The sequence below is a fragment of the Mixophyes fleayi genome, chromosome 2, assembly GCF_038048845.1.
Source record: "Mixophyes fleayi isolate aMixFle1 chromosome 2, aMixFle1.hap1, whole genome shotgun sequence".
Classification (NCBI taxonomy): Eukaryota; Metazoa; Chordata; class Amphibia; order Anura; family Limnodynastidae; genus Mixophyes; species Mixophyes fleayi.
In genome coordinates this window covers 317644484-317661866 of record NC_134403.1, presented here as the reverse complement: position 1 = coordinate 317661866, position 17383 = coordinate 317644484, and the positions used below count along the sequence as shown (strand labels likewise).

General features: G+C 40.0%; 1 protein-coding gene across 1 annotated transcript in view; it reads left to right on the top strand.

The window, feature by feature from the left end:
- Positions 1-17383, top strand: part of DPH1 (diphthamide biosynthesis 1) — a 163986-nt gene that overhangs the window by 83679 nt on the left and 62924 nt on the right. Inside the window, exon 4 of the mRNA XM_075196689.1 lies at positions 11065-11186. Coding sequence (XP_075052790.1) covers positions 11065-11186 — 122 coding nt within the window. The remainder of the gene's footprint in view (positions 1-11064; positions 11187-17383) is intronic.

Below are 17383 nucleotides of genomic sequence, written 5' to 3'. Positions count from 1 at the left end.
TGGAGTCAATAGACACAAGGGAAAAAGGAAACAGAAGTGATCAACTCTACCTAGCGCTAACAGGGTGCTAATGAAGAGTGAGCTGGTTATAAAAAAAACCCAGCTATTTTGCAGTTAAAATGTGACCTTTAGTAAGTGTTACGAAAAGGACCACAATTACAGATAAAATGGCAAATAAATGTTTGTACTGTATTTCACTGAGTAGAAGGTCAGGGGTCTTTTCTTTGATTATAATTTGAAAATGCAAGGGTCATTTTGTCAGACTGTGTTTACAATCTGTGTTGTTTTGTTGTGGAACTGGAAATCATTTAATTAAACCTGTTCTAGGCTAAGGGCAGACTAGCATTGGTATTCTTCAGCATCAAAAATATCTAAAATAAAATGTATGTACACTTTTTCTGCCTGTTTGGCATTTTTCTCTTTGGGATTTTCACGTTGATTCAAACGTAAAATAACAGTAAAAACATTGGTGCAGGCTCCGTCCAAAACAAAACAAGAAAAATGCAAGTGTGTAGAGCACTGTAGACTGACTCGTTGCTGCCCAGTACATTTGATTTATTTTACACAAGGACTGCACAAAGATGTGGATTGTTTTTGTTCGCCTTTATGGAGTCAGTGGTTTGTTTTTGTTCACTATAAATCACATGACACAAGTTTGTTGGGGCCAATCAGGAATGAGCTAGTGCTCATTAGTCCTGAATGCCCTAGAATAACTGTTTAGGCACTCAGAAAAAGTGCTGTCTTTAGGGTCTTACAGGCCCATGAATGCTTAGCACTCATAAGTCCTGATAATGTAGTGTGGACCGCGGAAGTGGCACCAAGCCCAGACTAAGGCTAAGCCATGGTCGCTGTCTTTCGGTAACTTGGGTGTCACTGCATTGTTGCAGCTCTTGTACCCATAGCAGCTTGTAGACCAGGCTCTGTGCACAGATATATTAATCTGGGGGTTGAGGTTGGAAGCTAGTATATGAAAGAATTGGATATGCATTCTTAACACACATAAATGTCCAGGCCATTATATCTGTTAGTGAACTGTTTTATTAAAGAGTTGTACAGTACAAAACATTCAGTGAGAAGGTGACTAGATTCAGAAGGATAATTTAAAAATAACGGGGTATTAGTATCTGGTTTTCATAGGTATGAGACACCCAGTATAAATCATGTTTTATGTTAACTGGGCAACTTGGTAGATGGATGGATGGGTCATCTATTCCCCAACTTGTTATCTTTAGAATAATGAGATTAATGTTTGATGAACATGTTGGCTCGTTATCCTAATGATAAGTGGTAATCATCTTCCTAGCAATATCTACTTGGACACAGTAGTACAGTGGGCGGTTATCCTTCACTTTAGCTAGGGAACCATAGACACTTCTACTACTTTTTTCTAAATGGTATTGGTCTCTTTTAGTCATTGTATAGAAAGGTCGGGACTGTAGGCTATGCTTAGAATTACTGTATGCAATATTTTAAAAGAGACAATGTGTACAAGTTATGAGCTGATGCTTCACAGCTGGAATCCTGTAAGGTAATGTACGGTTTGGCATGGTACCTTTCCGAAGAGTGCAGAAGTAATTTCATGATGTACAAAATACGCACCTCACTTTGTACAGGTGTGCCTTGATTTCCACCATAGTTTTGCTGAACAAGATGGAGGATCAGAAGTTTGCACTAGCCGATGGAATATGCTGGGCAGAGTGACGGCATTTCTTGCCGAGAATTGGGAATGGTGTTCTATGCTACAAAAAATGCTGTGTTATCACTCACAGGTGTCAACAGATCACATGTTATTAGTGATCAGGTAATAAGTCACCTGTGAGTGTGAACACATTGGTGTTTTATGGGTTTGCAGATGGTAGCATTACAGAGATGCAAAAGTTTATTCCATTATTATTATGTAGAGCGACTACATGTTTTTAGGGGTGTTCCTTGCTTTGCAGAAGGGCGCACAGCCATCGCCAATCACAGAGCTGGCAGGGATCAGGTATCGTCATATACTTACCCCTTTCAGTTACACATTTCTAGGCATATTTTGTGCAATGTGAAAAATAACTTCCAACATAAGGACCACCACTGTAATGGTTAATTCAAGCCACGAATAAGGCTAAACTAAGCAATATTTTATGAAGTGAAAAGTTTTAGTAAATGAAAGGGGTGGTTCTAAAGTGGAGGCAGATTGGACATTGATGTGATGTTTACATTTTAGCACACTGCACCGTTCCAGATTTTTACGCCCCCTTGCACACTGAGGAGGCATCTCCAACGGCCAGAATATTGTAAAACCAAAGCATTTGTAGTGTTTTTTTTTTCTGTTTTCTTTTTTTTAAGACAGAAGCTGTGTAAGACGTTCCCCTGTAACAGAGAGGTTTAGTTGTTGGAGTACAAGCGACCCTCACATTAATCTTACTGATGAAGAGTAAAAGCAGTTTCTTCTTTCATTTGATTGCTTAATAGCTATTTTTTTTATCTCTCACTTGTTAGTAAATGCATGAATGTGCAGTAAAATAGGACAAATTAGTGGTACATTCTAAAATCTTATTGGCGCTTTTAAAATGTTAGACTGTTTCATGACTTATTTCTCATGTGTTAACATGCTCAATACAATAGGTTGCATTGGTAACGGCACAATGCTTGAAAAGTGCATGGAATTTGTGGAAAAAGAGTAAGCTTCCGATCTGATGGTACTAACTCTAATCCATGAAAGTGACTGTACATTAGTTTGCATATATATATATATATATATATATATATATATATATATATATATATATATATATATATATTGGAAGGTAAAACTCATCAGTGGTAAAAGAAGCACCATCCTACCTCCAGTGCTGGAGACGGGCACGCTTTAAAAACTTCCCTTCATGGCAGGAAAGAGTTGTGGTTGTTAGTGCGCATTTGCAGGTGATGTTTGTGACGGACTCGTGGTCCTTGCATCACATCTTCCATATATATTATTAGAAAAGGTATTTGGTTGTGTATATTTGCACATCAGCAGAGAAGTTAAGTGTCATCTGTGAAGTTTAATTCATTCCTTATTGTATAGTTAACAAACTCCTTTTACAAATCTGTATATTCAATGTGATCTGAACATACTGCGGATAGCTTTACTCCCTATTATTTGCATTTTTCCATGAAGGTAGTTTGCATATTAGGACACATAACACCAGCATCTTATTAATTAATGATCCGTTGAGCTTGTAATAGATTTGTAAGGACAGTGCATGCCCTCTCCTGCCTCTTATCAGGACTGAATTTCTTATTTTGCATGTGTCTAGCCACGCTATTATATTCCTTTGCTTTTGATTTACACTGGATTATTTTTGGAATGCATGTGACATCTTGTACCGTGTGCTTTTTATGATCTATTTCTGTTCATGCTTTTCGTTTTATCTAAGTGTGTGCTTTAATGCCCCTACGTTCTCTTCTCATTGTTCGTCCTCTTCTGTTGTTTTTCTCCCCCTGTACCTCATGGCAACTCTTAGCCTGGAAGGTTTCGGCTATGACACGATTCTTGATCATCACTATATATGTTCCAGCATATTGTGACATTGTCTTGCTGGAGTAGAGAAGCTTATAGTGTCTGTGTTTATAAAGCACAAATAATGCAGATGTGAAGTAAATGCGAATGGGTTACAATTCAAATCAATGGGTGCTGGCGGTCTCCACTCTTACCATCTCTGCTTATCGTCTAGAGGTTCCCTCTTTACCCCTCCTGCTGTTGCTGTTTTAACACAGTTTGTCATTTCCGATCACTGTTAATAGCACCTGTTAAGTGGCCAATGGGCTTCATCACTCCTCTCTCTGCCCATCAGCCTCACCTCTTGCACACAGGGAGGGAAGGGATAATTGCTAAACATAGCATCTAATGCTTCAGGCACAGATCCGAGATTATTCCAGCCTGATTATAGGGCTGTTGGTTGCTCTTTTGAAGCAGTCAATTTAAAGGTACAAGCTGTTACTTAGCAGGCGCCTTATAAATTGCCTCTCTATTTCCTACTTTTCACCTTTACAGTAAAATAATAAAAAAAAAATCCCTGCTGGATTTTTGTTCGGAATATGAAATAATTTTGGATTTATTTCTTTGCCCTTATCTGTGAAATTTCAATGAACTACTTTATGACTCAGCCATGCTTACTGGACGCTAGAATATCTGTGACATTAATTCCTCACTTGCAGATGAACATAACGAAGACAGTAATAAAAATGTCTCTTACTCTCAGTGGATTGGATGGTATGAGTTCAGCTTTGAGGGCAAGTCTTTTAAAGCCGCTATATTAAAAGAAATGTTAACATGCGATGGCTGTTACCTGGCCGACTGCTTAGTATGTAGCTGTGGGATTTGGTATTCTCTAACGTGCAGAATGAAAACAGGCGTGTTTGACATTTTTCCTACTGCGTGTTGGTTTAAAAGCATCAAATGGCTCACCCTGCTCAGACCCAGCTGCAGAACAAGGAAGAACACATTCACAAAGTAGAAAATTATAGGTGAAATGCAAGTTTCTGCTATTAAAGTAGCACTAATATGCATGCAAGATTTTCCGTATTTGCTTCCATGTGAAATGTAACATAAATCTTTTACTGAGAGAACATCCGGTATAAACTCTTATTTAACTTGGTTCTAATGGAATGGTAGGATGAAAGCACAGTGAAGCAAAGTTGTTATGCAGGTGTGGATTTTTTTTCAATAGTGAGATTTTCTCCATCAGATTTCCTATTATTCTCTTGTAAAATGCTTTTCTCCGCACAGTAGAGAACTGTTGTAACTGAACAAAACAGAAGTACTGAGTTAAAGGACCAAGATTGATAACAACATGGAAATAAGAAGAGCTAAAGAGTATAGAACAGTGATGGACAACCGGGTACACTTCGAGGGCCACATGTGTGGCTCTATTACTTTTAAAAGGGCCACACATGAACCTTAATGTTAGAAATAAGTTTAAATAATACAGTTAATGCAATAAAGAAGATACCACATGTTCTTAGACTAGACCCCACATGCCTCTTAAACCCCTCATATAATTCACTGTGCCCACTTACCAAAACACCTCCTTCATATGCCCTTTAGAACCACATTTACCACCAAACACCTCTCATCCTCTGACTTGCCCTAAAACATTTCTCACTTTTCTCACTTCAGTGGGACATAATGCAGAAATAAGAGCTGTGGCCAACGGGGCATAAACAGAAACGGAAAGATAGGTTATAAAGAAGGACAGAGCAGGTGAAGGCCCAACTCTGGTCTAGAACTTAGGTTTGTAAAGCCTTAGAACTTCGTACCAAAATCAGGTTGCACACTTTGCCTGCGTTTGGAAGTGGATATATCATCATCATCATCATTTATTTATATAGCGCCACCAATTCCGCAGCGCTGTACAGAGAACTCATTCACATCAGTCCCTGCTCCATTGGAGATTACAGTCTAAAATTCCTAATATAGACACACACACACACAGACAGACAGACAGGTAGAGCCTATGGTCAATTTTGATAGCAGCCAATTAACCTACCAGTATGTTTTTGGAGTGTGGGAGGAAACCTGAGCACCCGGTGGAAACCCACACAGACACGGAGGAGAACATACAAACTCCTCACAGATAAGGCCATGGTCAGGAATTGAACTCATGACCCCAGTGCTGTAAGGCAGAAGTGCTAACCACTTAGCCACCATGCTGCCCCAGGTGTTGACAGTCATCAAATCCTCTTCTACCTCAGCTATATAACTTGAATCAAGCATCTCGATCATATAGAGAAAAATCCAAAATGAATTTATGTTTTTGTGTCCTTATTGGATTGCTAGGAGGACATTGATAGTAGAATGCTCTAACCAGGCTGTTATCCAGTCTGCTGTCATATCACCACCAGTACTTCCCTCCATACTATGGCAGCTTTTAAATGTTAGATTTGTGTATAGCCTTGCTAGAGCTGCAAATGATGAGGAATCCCAGTTACTTAAACATCTTTAGGTCCCTCATTCCACCACGTGCTCTTTTAGACATCAAGGACAGCGAAACTAAAGACACCTTGGTTACACTTAAAAAACCTTTGGAGCTCAAGCCTATTGCCAAACTGCACCCCCCCCCACAGTGAAACAGTCTGAGAATCAGCTCTAGAAGTATTAATTAAAGCCATAAATCATCACCCAATTATTTGGTAACACATAATCATCACATTGTATTTTATGTAATTATCTTGTAAAGTGTGAAGTACTTTGCGTGTTCCATGGGAAAAGAGTGCTTTATGAACAGTATTATTTTAGTAATCACATTTAAAGGTGTCAGTAAATAGTCTGATTTTGTCATGTGGCTACCAAGCTGGCAGGTAATAGAATGTTTCATTAAGTTATCTTAACATAGTATGGCATTTAATGTAAAATTACCTTTTATTTCTTTGAGTTTGTCTTAAAATAGATCTGTATGGGAAATCGCCAAACATGCGTTTTTTTGCAAACAACTGTTGTCCAAATTGGTTCTACAACTGTATGAAATGACCAGATGACTATGTGGACATGCAGCTTTAATTTACGCTACAACAGAAAGAAAGGCCCTAGTAACATTGGGGGATTGGAAACTGGATGAAAACATAAGACTGTTTGGAAAACAAGAGGACTTGGAGCTGCAGAATTGGACTAGAAGAGATATAAGAGACTAAAGGGCATGTTCAGTTTAGAAGGTAGATCCTTGTTACGTATGACTGCACACTTCCCATTACTGCGAAGTGGAAATCTGTGATGTTGTGATATTGTATTGGCACTTTAGGTACGTGGCCGTGTGTAACTGCTATCTCCCTTCTTAATTGAATAGGGCCCTGGGGAAAGATGTGAGACTGGTAGCTTAACCAAAGTGCAATGCCTTGTTAAAGAGTGAGGAAATAGAGAGTGCAAGGCCTTCGGAACAGTCATAGATGTGGCAGAGAGAGCAAGAGTTGGGAGAGCTAAGGGACTGGAAGCTGCTGCCTACAAGACTTTTGGGATAGTGGAGCTGGAACTGGTGTGGATGTTACCTCTACAGCTGTATTTGTCTGGTTTTGGTGGACTTTCTTCATCTGCGCCCTACGCTTTTGTATCCCTTACTAGTGTCCATTTTTTTCTAAGTGCACCTACAGTACAATGTGAGGTGTTTTTTTTGTTTTATCAGTAAATCTATACTAACATATTAGCTATCCAAAAAGGGGTATTTTGTCAATTATGGTCACTGGTGACCACTACATTGATTAATGCATGAATATGGTAGTTATATGAATTATACTAAAGGCATGTGGTTTGAAGGAGTTAACATGAGTTTATTTTGTTGAATGAATCTCAAGTAACTTGTCTCTTAATGACTTGAGGGGCCTTGGTGGCTTACAGGGGTCCTGTGGTCTATGGCGCAGTTGCTGGTTTGTGAATGGCTTTGAAAGCAGTACTGTAGAATTTAGTGTTGTAAGCTCCAAAGATGGTTATACTCTTTATTAAGTAACATAACAGATCAAATTATTTACTTAAGGAACAATAAAGTTAAGTATATATCATGTGAATGAATGTACAGTTTCCTAAATGAGAGAACCCAGCTGGTGTCACATAAATGTTACATACACACTATGGCCCGCTCCCTGCGCTCAGCCAATGATCACCGCCTCTCCTCCTCTCTTATCACTTCTTCCCACTCCAGAATCCAAGACTTTTCCCGTGCAGCCCCCCTTCACTGGAACGACCTCCCTCGTTCCATCCGTTTCTCTCCTACTTTGTGCTGCTTCAAACATGCACTGAAAACTCACCTCTTTCGCAAAGCCTACCAACCATCTGCTTAACCACCTCACCTCCTCCACTCGCTCGCCCTTCTCTCTTTTGGCTCTCCTTGTGCCTGTTCTGTCTACCCTCCTTTAGGATGTAAGCTTACATGAGCAGGGCCCTCTTCCCTCCTGTCTCCTCACCTGTTCTTCTGCTCCGTGCTTATTGCATCAGCCTGCCTGGAGTTTCTGAAGTATTGGTATTTTTGTCTATTGTTCTGTACTGTTTCACCCTGTATAGTCTACTGTTTGTACTGTGTACGGCGCTGCGGAAATCTTGTGGCGCCTAACAAATAAATGATGATGATGATATTATTATTATTATTATTATTATTATTAACATGGAATCTTCTGGCTTTCTGACTGGACCTGAACAGTGCATGACATAACCAACCACAGTGTTTTATCACCAAGCTGTGAAGTGTTCTCTCCATAGGACCCCCTTTTTACTTTGATGCACTTAATCTCTGTGCCTTTCCAGTGTTGGTAATTGTTTTTTGACATCATTTTTTTGTTTGTGTGGATTACTAAGAGCATACCAAAGACCTGCTTTAAATATAAATTTTAGACAAAATTCCAGTGACCGATCCCCTTTAAAAACAAAAATTCTATGTGTTAGAAGTCTAGAGACTTATCAGTGATACTTTTGCATGTCCCTTTGAAGAGAACTGATAATCACTAGAACAAATAAAGGTAGTAGAGCAAAGACTTTTGTGCTGGTGTTTAATCTGGAATGTACGTTTCATCCTTATCTGCCTAATATTACAGCACTTTTTGTTTTCCTGAAGAGTCACTTGTATTTCCAAACCGGAGCCCTGTCTTTTACCAAATGTATGTATGATCATGGATTTCATATCAGGGGTAATGAGTCCAGTGAAGGTGTTCTGTGCTTTTGGTAGGAATTACAACAGTGCTGTGTTAGATATAATAAAGATTTCATGCAGTTCGTTCTACAAATTGTTTTGCACATATTATGTCTATGTAAGTACTCAACATTATAGTGATAATCAGTGTGTTTTCAATACTTGTGTCAAAATCTAATTTCTTTAACCTTGTTTTTAACATTTGAACCTTTTGTTTTTAGAGATATTTAGCTAACGAAGAATTGTTTTTATGTGGTTGTTATTAATATTATTATTCATAATTTATTTATAGGGCGACACAAAACTCAGCAGCTCCAGAAAGTAGGGACAACAAGGTAGACAAGGAGGAGCTGCCCTTACTACCTAGAGGGGGTGGGGTAAAGCTGAGACAGAGGAAAGAAGATTGAATAGAGTGGGGGTAGTAGTACCAGACACCACTGTTCATTATGAGTGGTGTCAGTTGCAGGAGAAATCAGTACACTATGCGAGTGGTGTCAGGTAGGAGTGTTGTAAGCTATGTGTTTTGGGGCAGGATTTAATGGTTGGGTGTGGTAGGAAGTTCTATAGGGTAGCATCACTGGAGAAATCTTGGAGGTGGGAGTAGGAGGTGGTTACAAGAGAGGAAGTGAGACACAAGTTACAAATAGATCTAAGAGGACAAGAGGGGAGAGTATTTGAAGATGAGGCCAGGGATATGAGAGGGGAAGATGATGTAGGTGAGGAGAATGAAGTGGATTATGGTGGGTATGGGCATAGTATGGTGTGACAGCGTAGTGAGGTGATTCTACAGCTGGCGAGAAGGGAGATCACTGTGACAGTTACATTGGTTTTAAGTAAGAATAGGCAGACAATAGGAATGACCGTTAGAGAATTGATCAAGGCAGGAGATGGGGGAATGTGATTTGGTTGGGTGTAGGGTGAGCAGAGGGGGCACTGTTGGGAAGGTGGAGGCGTCAATGTGATGTGTAGTAGTGTTACTACTATCCGAGCAGCCCATGCAGCTACTTTGGGGGATAACTGCACATGCGCTGTCCATTGTACTTGTGGATATGTATCGCTGGGTCCCCTCCTATTTTACTATGGGGCACAAATGCTTACTATGCCCCTGTGAATGCCATATATGAACACCTATTTCTTTTTTTGGGATTCTTGGATGTAGGTGTTTTTTTCTATGTTTGTGGTACAGTACGTTCATTCTGTGCTACGTTTACCAGGAAACACTACAGATAAGATTCACAGAACCCACATGCATCCAGTGTGGATGCTGGAGAGAGCTGAACACAGCATGTTCTGTGAATGAGCAGTGGAAGCACTTGTTGCTGAAGATAGTTGAGATAGAAATGTGGGGATATATTTTCCTACAGACCGCAGACTCCTGACCAATGATCAGATTAAAGGACAGGACATCTAGTCTCTCTTACCCACCTTTTCTAGAAAATGGCTGACAAAATAAAACTTGCACTCGGCTAATGTAAAGAACATGTCAAACATCTCAAATTTTGTCAAGATATGGAAACGTTTACATGTATATTTGTGAGTGGCTAGTAGCTTGTTTTTTTTATATTTAAGACAACTTGTATTTTACGTTAAGCTCTTTAATACAGCTAAAGTTTAAACAAAGGTGATACTTAACTGACAGTAATGTGTTAAATCAATCTTTAGTATCATGAATGCAGCACATTTGCCCCAGGACCACTTTGTATCCACAGTTGTGTCTAAACATATATTTGCTCCCGTTATGTTCTGCTCAATTTTTTCAGGTGCAGAATTACAAGCATGAAGTTGTGTAATGGCAGAGTTATAGAGACAAGACCAGTATTAATGAAAAAAAAATGTGGTGGTCTTGTGATTAGCTACAAATCTAGAAAGCTTGTCCATACATACAGTGATTGAGAAAACGTGATCACTGTCCAATTTGGACATGATATGGCTGTTCCACGCTCTGTCTATCACTGGGTTGGTAGGTGATTGCACACAAGGACCGAGGTGTCATCTTCCAGCTGCATTAAATCACACCCGATTATGTTCCTATCTGTTTCACTAGGATTATAATTGGGCATCACCATTGTTTTGGGGCCAATTTCCCGCTATTGGCTGTAATATTGCATGCAGCAATGTGGGCTGTGCACTAGACACATAGGTGCATAGTTCGTTCTCCTATTAATCTAGCCAAGTGTTCTGTTAAAATTAGAAGTGTAATTTTGTATTTCATTCACACCAGTAAAGCGCAACCAGACTCCAGCCTAGTAGTAACAAACCCACACACATTTATGTATTACTCTGCCTTTTCTGTTTAAATTGCAATGGGAGTTTGGAAAATATTTTTTTTCCCATCTACACATGCCCTTATAATACACATCATTTATCATGTGTTCTTAAGTCAGCAATGAATATTCCCTGCTGGTCTCATGTCCCTGTTTCTTGGCCATAGATTTACGTCGGCAGAGACCGTGGTGATGGGAGATGTGACATACGGAGCGTGCTGCGCGGATGATTACACTGCACGGGCGCTAGGAGCTGACTTCCTGGTGCATTATGGGCACAGCTGCCTCAGTAAGTTTATATTTCTTTCCACATTTTAGTTGTTCATGGGTGAAATATACAAAAACAGTTCTAGAAATACTGCAGGCTAAGTGATCTAAATTACAGGAATTTCTGTTGTACACCTGTTTTTTCTTTGTTGCGTTTTAAGACACAAGTGAATGGAAAGGTCTCCTGCAGTGTCATATTTAATACATATGTTTTTCTGGGTCTTACTGACAACAAATGGGTTAAACTGCACACACACACACATATATATATATATATATATATATATATATATATATATATATATATATATATATATATATATATATATATATATATATATACTCACTCACAAATTTATTTATGCAAGTGTCTTCACTTTTATTAACATATTATGCATATGATTGGTAAAGCTGTAAATTTAACTTTCAATGATCCTGTAGTCCTACAAATGTATTGCAAATTACAGCTGCGCTGTATTGAATACATATATTATAGGTGAATTGCAGGTGCAGGACGGGGTTGAACGTTGATTACCGTGTCATTTTTGTCCTGTCCCAGCAGTTCTTTTTAGGGCCAAGATAATGTGATGTGCAGCAAATCACAACATCGAGGCCCCTCTCCTGCAGCATGTGGGAGAATGGCCTGTTCTCCCTGGAGTCCGGGAGACCTACCCAGAACTTGGGGATCACAAGGATAAAGGGGTGTTCATTTTTAGTGGTGTTCCTTGCTTTGTGGAAGGACAGACAGATATTTTCTTTCTGCAAGAACACTTGCATTTTGCACCAGTTTTGAGCCAGCATAAATCGCGACGCCTATATCATCATCAATACCATTTATTTATATAGCGCCACTGATTCCGTAGCGCTGTACAGAGCACTCACTCACATCAGTCCCTGCCCCATTGGAGCTTACAGTCTAATTTCCCTAAAACACACACACACACACACACACACACACAGACTATGGTCAATTTGTTATCAGCCAATTAACCTACCAGTGTGTTTTTGGAGTGTGGGAGGAAACCAGAGCACCTGGAGGGAAACCCACGCAAACACGGGGAGAACATACAATCTCCTCACAGATAAGGCCATGGTCGGGAATTGAACTCATGACACCAGTGCTGTAAGGCAGAAGTGCTAACCACTTAGCCACCGTGCTGCCCATACCTATACTTATAAAGTAGTTAATTTTGAACCTTCCAATTGCACTTCAGTGAAGGAACTCCTTTTTAGGCGAGCTTTTCCCAGTTCAAAAGTAAAATAAAATTCTCACATACATTAAAATACATCATGTTATGATTTTTCCACCTCTTTGCGCATTTCAAGTTTGCAGAAGCATCTTCAATATAAGTGTGCACCTGAAAATGCACTGGGCGAGGCAGATAGGTGCACTAGAGCAAAACCAAACTTATCTGTGGTGCACATTTATGTGATCATGTAACTTTCAGTGTCCTGTTCCCTTTTAGTGAAAGTAAGATTTTCCACAGAGATTGCTGTAATTTTTGCCTGAAATCAAGCGTCTTTGTAACTATGGCAGTTATAAAATATACAGTTATATACAATTGTTGCAGTCAAATGTAAAATTGTATTGTGTGGTAAGTTGCTGTAAGTGTACCTTGTGGCAACCTCATCTGTTCCTGCAATCATCAGTTGTAACTGCATAAACACTAAAAAAAAAAAAGAAAGACAGAAGATATCCTTAATATAGCTAGAGACACCTGTTTACCAGGTTAGAAAATGTTTAATCTCTCTGCCGTATTGTCTGAAAGTGTAAAGTTGAAACTGAACTATGGAATCCTCTTCTGCCTATACAGGTCACCCTTTATAATCCTACTTGAATATGCCGCCTTTTGCTGCTTTGCATTTCACTGATGAACTGTAAGGGTTAACCGTATCCACCTGAGCTCTGCACTGCCCTCTTCTGTATGCATAGCATGTTGCACGCCTTTTCCTGTCCTGGGACAAAGAACGTCTTTTGGGTCAATAGCTTTGATTCAGTAGGTTGATCAATATGTCAAATGTAGGAATGCAGCTTCTCTGACTATTCCTCTTCATTAGTTTCCCCCATGGGTAAGATCTATCACAAGCGTACAGCTTGTGTCACAGAAGGATAAACTTGGCTTTCTTCCACTTGCTGCCAACTATCCTCTGAGGTTGTCCATCGTGAATAGCTGCTTCTATCTCTACAGCTCTACTGTCTATGCCTAGTGAGGTATATAAGGTGCACATATGTATGCTGCCCATTTATCTGGTCTTCTTTGTATACAACTGTGCCCATATCTGCCGTCTCTTTCTTAACATAGCCTATATTTACCAAATACGTGTGACCGTTTTGTGTGATTACACTGTTGTTACATCATCTTGCTTTTGATCGTCTTCCATTTTTAGCAGTTTTCTCTGAACATCACGTCCCTGACACCCACAGAGGGATATTTCAAAAGCCCGTATCTGTGCCTCATCTGTGGCCCTGCACATTTTCAACACATCTATTCTATGTGATTTGCACATTCAGAAGTTTTTAATTGATAGATTTGTATATAGCGTCCCACAAATTTTACTAAGCAAATCGCTTTATCTTTTTTTTTTTTTGCTTCTTTCTGTGTTTTCCCCCTTTTATCATGGTGGCAGAATGGCTTAGTATTCCTTCTATTCTGCTGTCCGTGGATACTACACAACATTGCTTTGTGGATACAGTGGCAGTACTCAGTGCTGACAACAGCAGTGAGCGGCTCTGCATGTTAGCTATAAAGGCTTTGGTGAGAAACACCAAAAGAAACCAGAAAGATAAAACATGGTACTTAGTAAAAGTCGCAGGAGGTTAGTTAAGAATTAGTCAATACTTTAGAAATATCTGCAAAACAAATTTACTTTCTGTTGACCTTTTTTGTATCATTGGTTCTGATGGCAGAAAAGAGAAAATAAAACCCAAAATGTCTGGTTTACTTCTGTGAGAACTGTCTCTTTACTGGAGTATCCACTCTCTCTGCACTCTCATGTCTTTTCCCTGTGAGATTTAAATCCCCCTTACTCTGTATCAAACTCTGTTACCATCTGTAATGTGGTCACTTCCAATCAGATCAGCCACTAGAATAATCACATTTACCACAGTCTCACCCCAGTATGGGAAAACCCCTGTGTCCCAGCAAATTTGCTGTTCAGAAAAGAAGTGGATTAAAGGTGGCACAGCAGTAGTCTGGGTGGCAGAGTTTATTACCTAGTTTCTCATATGATTTCTTGTCTCTGTTCCACCAGTAGCCTATGTCTATATCACCATGCTTTGATAAGCACACGGCCTCCTGCTACATTCTGCTTCCTGCATAGCCTTGGTCACATGTCACATGGTCAACTGGGGCATACATCTGTCTCTTATAGAATATACACCAAGAATGTTGTACTTCTGACATAACAATAGGTAAGCATCAGATTCCCATTATTTGTTAGCCTAGAAGTTATAGATAGAATAACTATTATACTGTATATTGGTAACAAGTTCTATTAGATTGGTTACCTACTAGCAATACCACATGTTAAATTACAAAGGGGGGGGGGGGAGGGGGTAGGTAATCATGCATGCATGTAAATGAGCATGCAGTGTCCAGTGATGCTTCTGCTCTGCCACCACAGTTGACATCTGATGCAAGCAGATATGTTGTCTTTGAAACCAAAACAATATTAGCAAAAGTATGTTTATTAATGCTAGCAGGTAACTGGCCTTAAGGTTGTTCAGTAATTATGCATTTTGCAGCACTGTACATTGTAGGAATAGTGCAGGGTGGGATTGGGAACCAGTTGTAAGCCTTAGCCCCGTGCATTGGTGTATTTGTTCACATATAGCAGGAACAAGAGAAAGTGCTGAGCTCACACAGTATATAATTTACCTCCAGAGTGCTCTGTCTGTATTGTATGGATACCAGTAATATTTTTTGTCAAAGATTGAGACAATAGCTGTGTCAGCAATAGTTATTCACTTCTCAAAACTGAGGTCCTCCTGGGTTTAATAATCAGATGTTGTTACACATAAAATAGTTACATATGGGTACAGATTGATATATTATGTGAGTTGTCCTTTTGATGGGAGTTTACAGTCTAGTTTGTAATTATGTTTGTTGTATTTGTTGGTGCTGAAGGACAGTGATGGTTTGCCTCACATACATAGAGGGCTTCATGTGTGGTCCTCATGCCTTCAGAAGGGATGCCCAATACCCTTACAATGCAGCCTCAAAACAACCTTGGAACCCCCACTTCACTTGTCCCAAAATGCCCCTAACGTGCTCTAAAATTCACACAAATGCCTTCAGACCACCGCTTGCCACAAAATGCCCCATATGAATTCAGACACTAACTGATCATATAACACCCGCACATGCTCCATATTCATACAAACCCTCAGATCCCACATGTACTCCAAAACTCCCCCACATGCCGTCACACCTCCATACATGCTCCCACTTACTGACTAATTTAGTCTAAAAATTCTTACCCTCATACCCGAAGCCCGCAGAGGAGGATGGGAGAGGATGTGGTGCTGAATATATGGCACTCCCTCTTCCTCCATCTGCGATGTGCTGTGTAACCTCCCTGCAGTGTGCAGAGGAGGTCACGTGAAGAAGAACCTGGCTGCTCCCATCCAGTCTTAGGGATATATTTACTAAACTGCGGGTTTGAAAAAGTGGAGATGTTGCCTATAGCAACCAATCAGATTCTAGCTCTCATTTTGTAGAATCAGGGGCAAACGCAGGATTTGTAGAGGGAGGCTCCACACCATGCCACCAGTGGGCGTGACCAGCATGCATGGGGGCATAGCTATAATTTTAGACAGTGCTTGGCTGCTCTCCAACTCATTCTATTCCCATAATATACATGGGCAATGCTGCATGCACTATTGTTAGGTGCACGCAGCTCTCCCGTTTCAAGCAGAGCCGTGTGAAGTGGGGGCAGAGTCCAGCCACCTCAATTATACAGTGCCCCAGGCTTGGAGGGGCTTTCAGGCACTGGGAAACCCCCCCCCCCTCCTCTGTTTGCCTATGAGAATGTACTAAATAAATGATAACTAGAATCTGATTGGTTGCTATAGGCAACATCTCCACTTTTTCAACCCTGCAGTTTTGTAAATATACCCCTTATTCTTACAACAAAGAACAGAATAAGTCAAAGTGGTGCACAGAGCATGGAGCCACAGGTGAAGGCTTGCGTCGCCATGGGTTACCTCTTTCCCACCACTGCTGTAATTTAGGCCCTAATGCCTTATATTAATATATTTATTGGCATTTGACTGATACAAGTTCACTAGGACACCGCATTTCAAATGTAAATGCTTTTGGCATGCTGTTTTTAACAAGCACAAGACGCTAAACTGACCTCGATGCGTTCAACTTACATGGAGTGCAAGTTCTTAAAAGTAGGAACATTTGTGGATATGGCGATAACGGAAGAACAGGTTCCAATGTCAGCCCATCTACCTGCGTTGTACTAACATTAAAAGTACTAGTATACATGTGATTTGATGCCAGTGGGTATGAGGCCTTTCTGTACACAGACGTGAAAAATGAATCAAGCTCACTATGAGAAAGTGTAAATAAAGCAATAAAAATAATTGGGACAGTGCATATAGAAAAGAGAGGGACATTGTTATTTTACTATTTCTTTTTTATATGGCAGTCCCGTTTTGTACACTACATACACGTTTCCTTATTAAGCCATGCATTTTTGCCTGTTCCCACCCTGTCCCCGATGCTTTTTTTTGGCCTTTGCCCTTGTTATGTCTGTGGGTGTCTACTGGGCAGAACTCCCAGGCTGGCTATACAAGATGCCTTTTTACCCAGTAGGAGCTGAGCTGTAGCTGGGCCTGTTAGAGCCACACTCTGTTCTCAAGGCGTTCCTGCGCTCGCTATTCTGTTGCCATGGAAACTGTCAGTATGTCCCAGATGTGGCGAACTTTGAAGTCCGAAAATGATTGAATCAGCCCAAAAATAACCAAAAAGCAAGGAAAGGAATATTAAAAATAGGAAGAGACTTGTTAAGCTGGATGTTCCAGATTCTATGCTATGTATATGTATATGTATGTGTGTGTGTGTATGTATATATATATATATATAGCAGAGGTATGCATTATATCGTCGAAGCAATGACTTAGTTATTTACTTAATCCTTTAATAAAACTATTATCACTACAATCTACACTATATGCAGACTTTTTGAATTGATTTTTAGGAGTGTTTA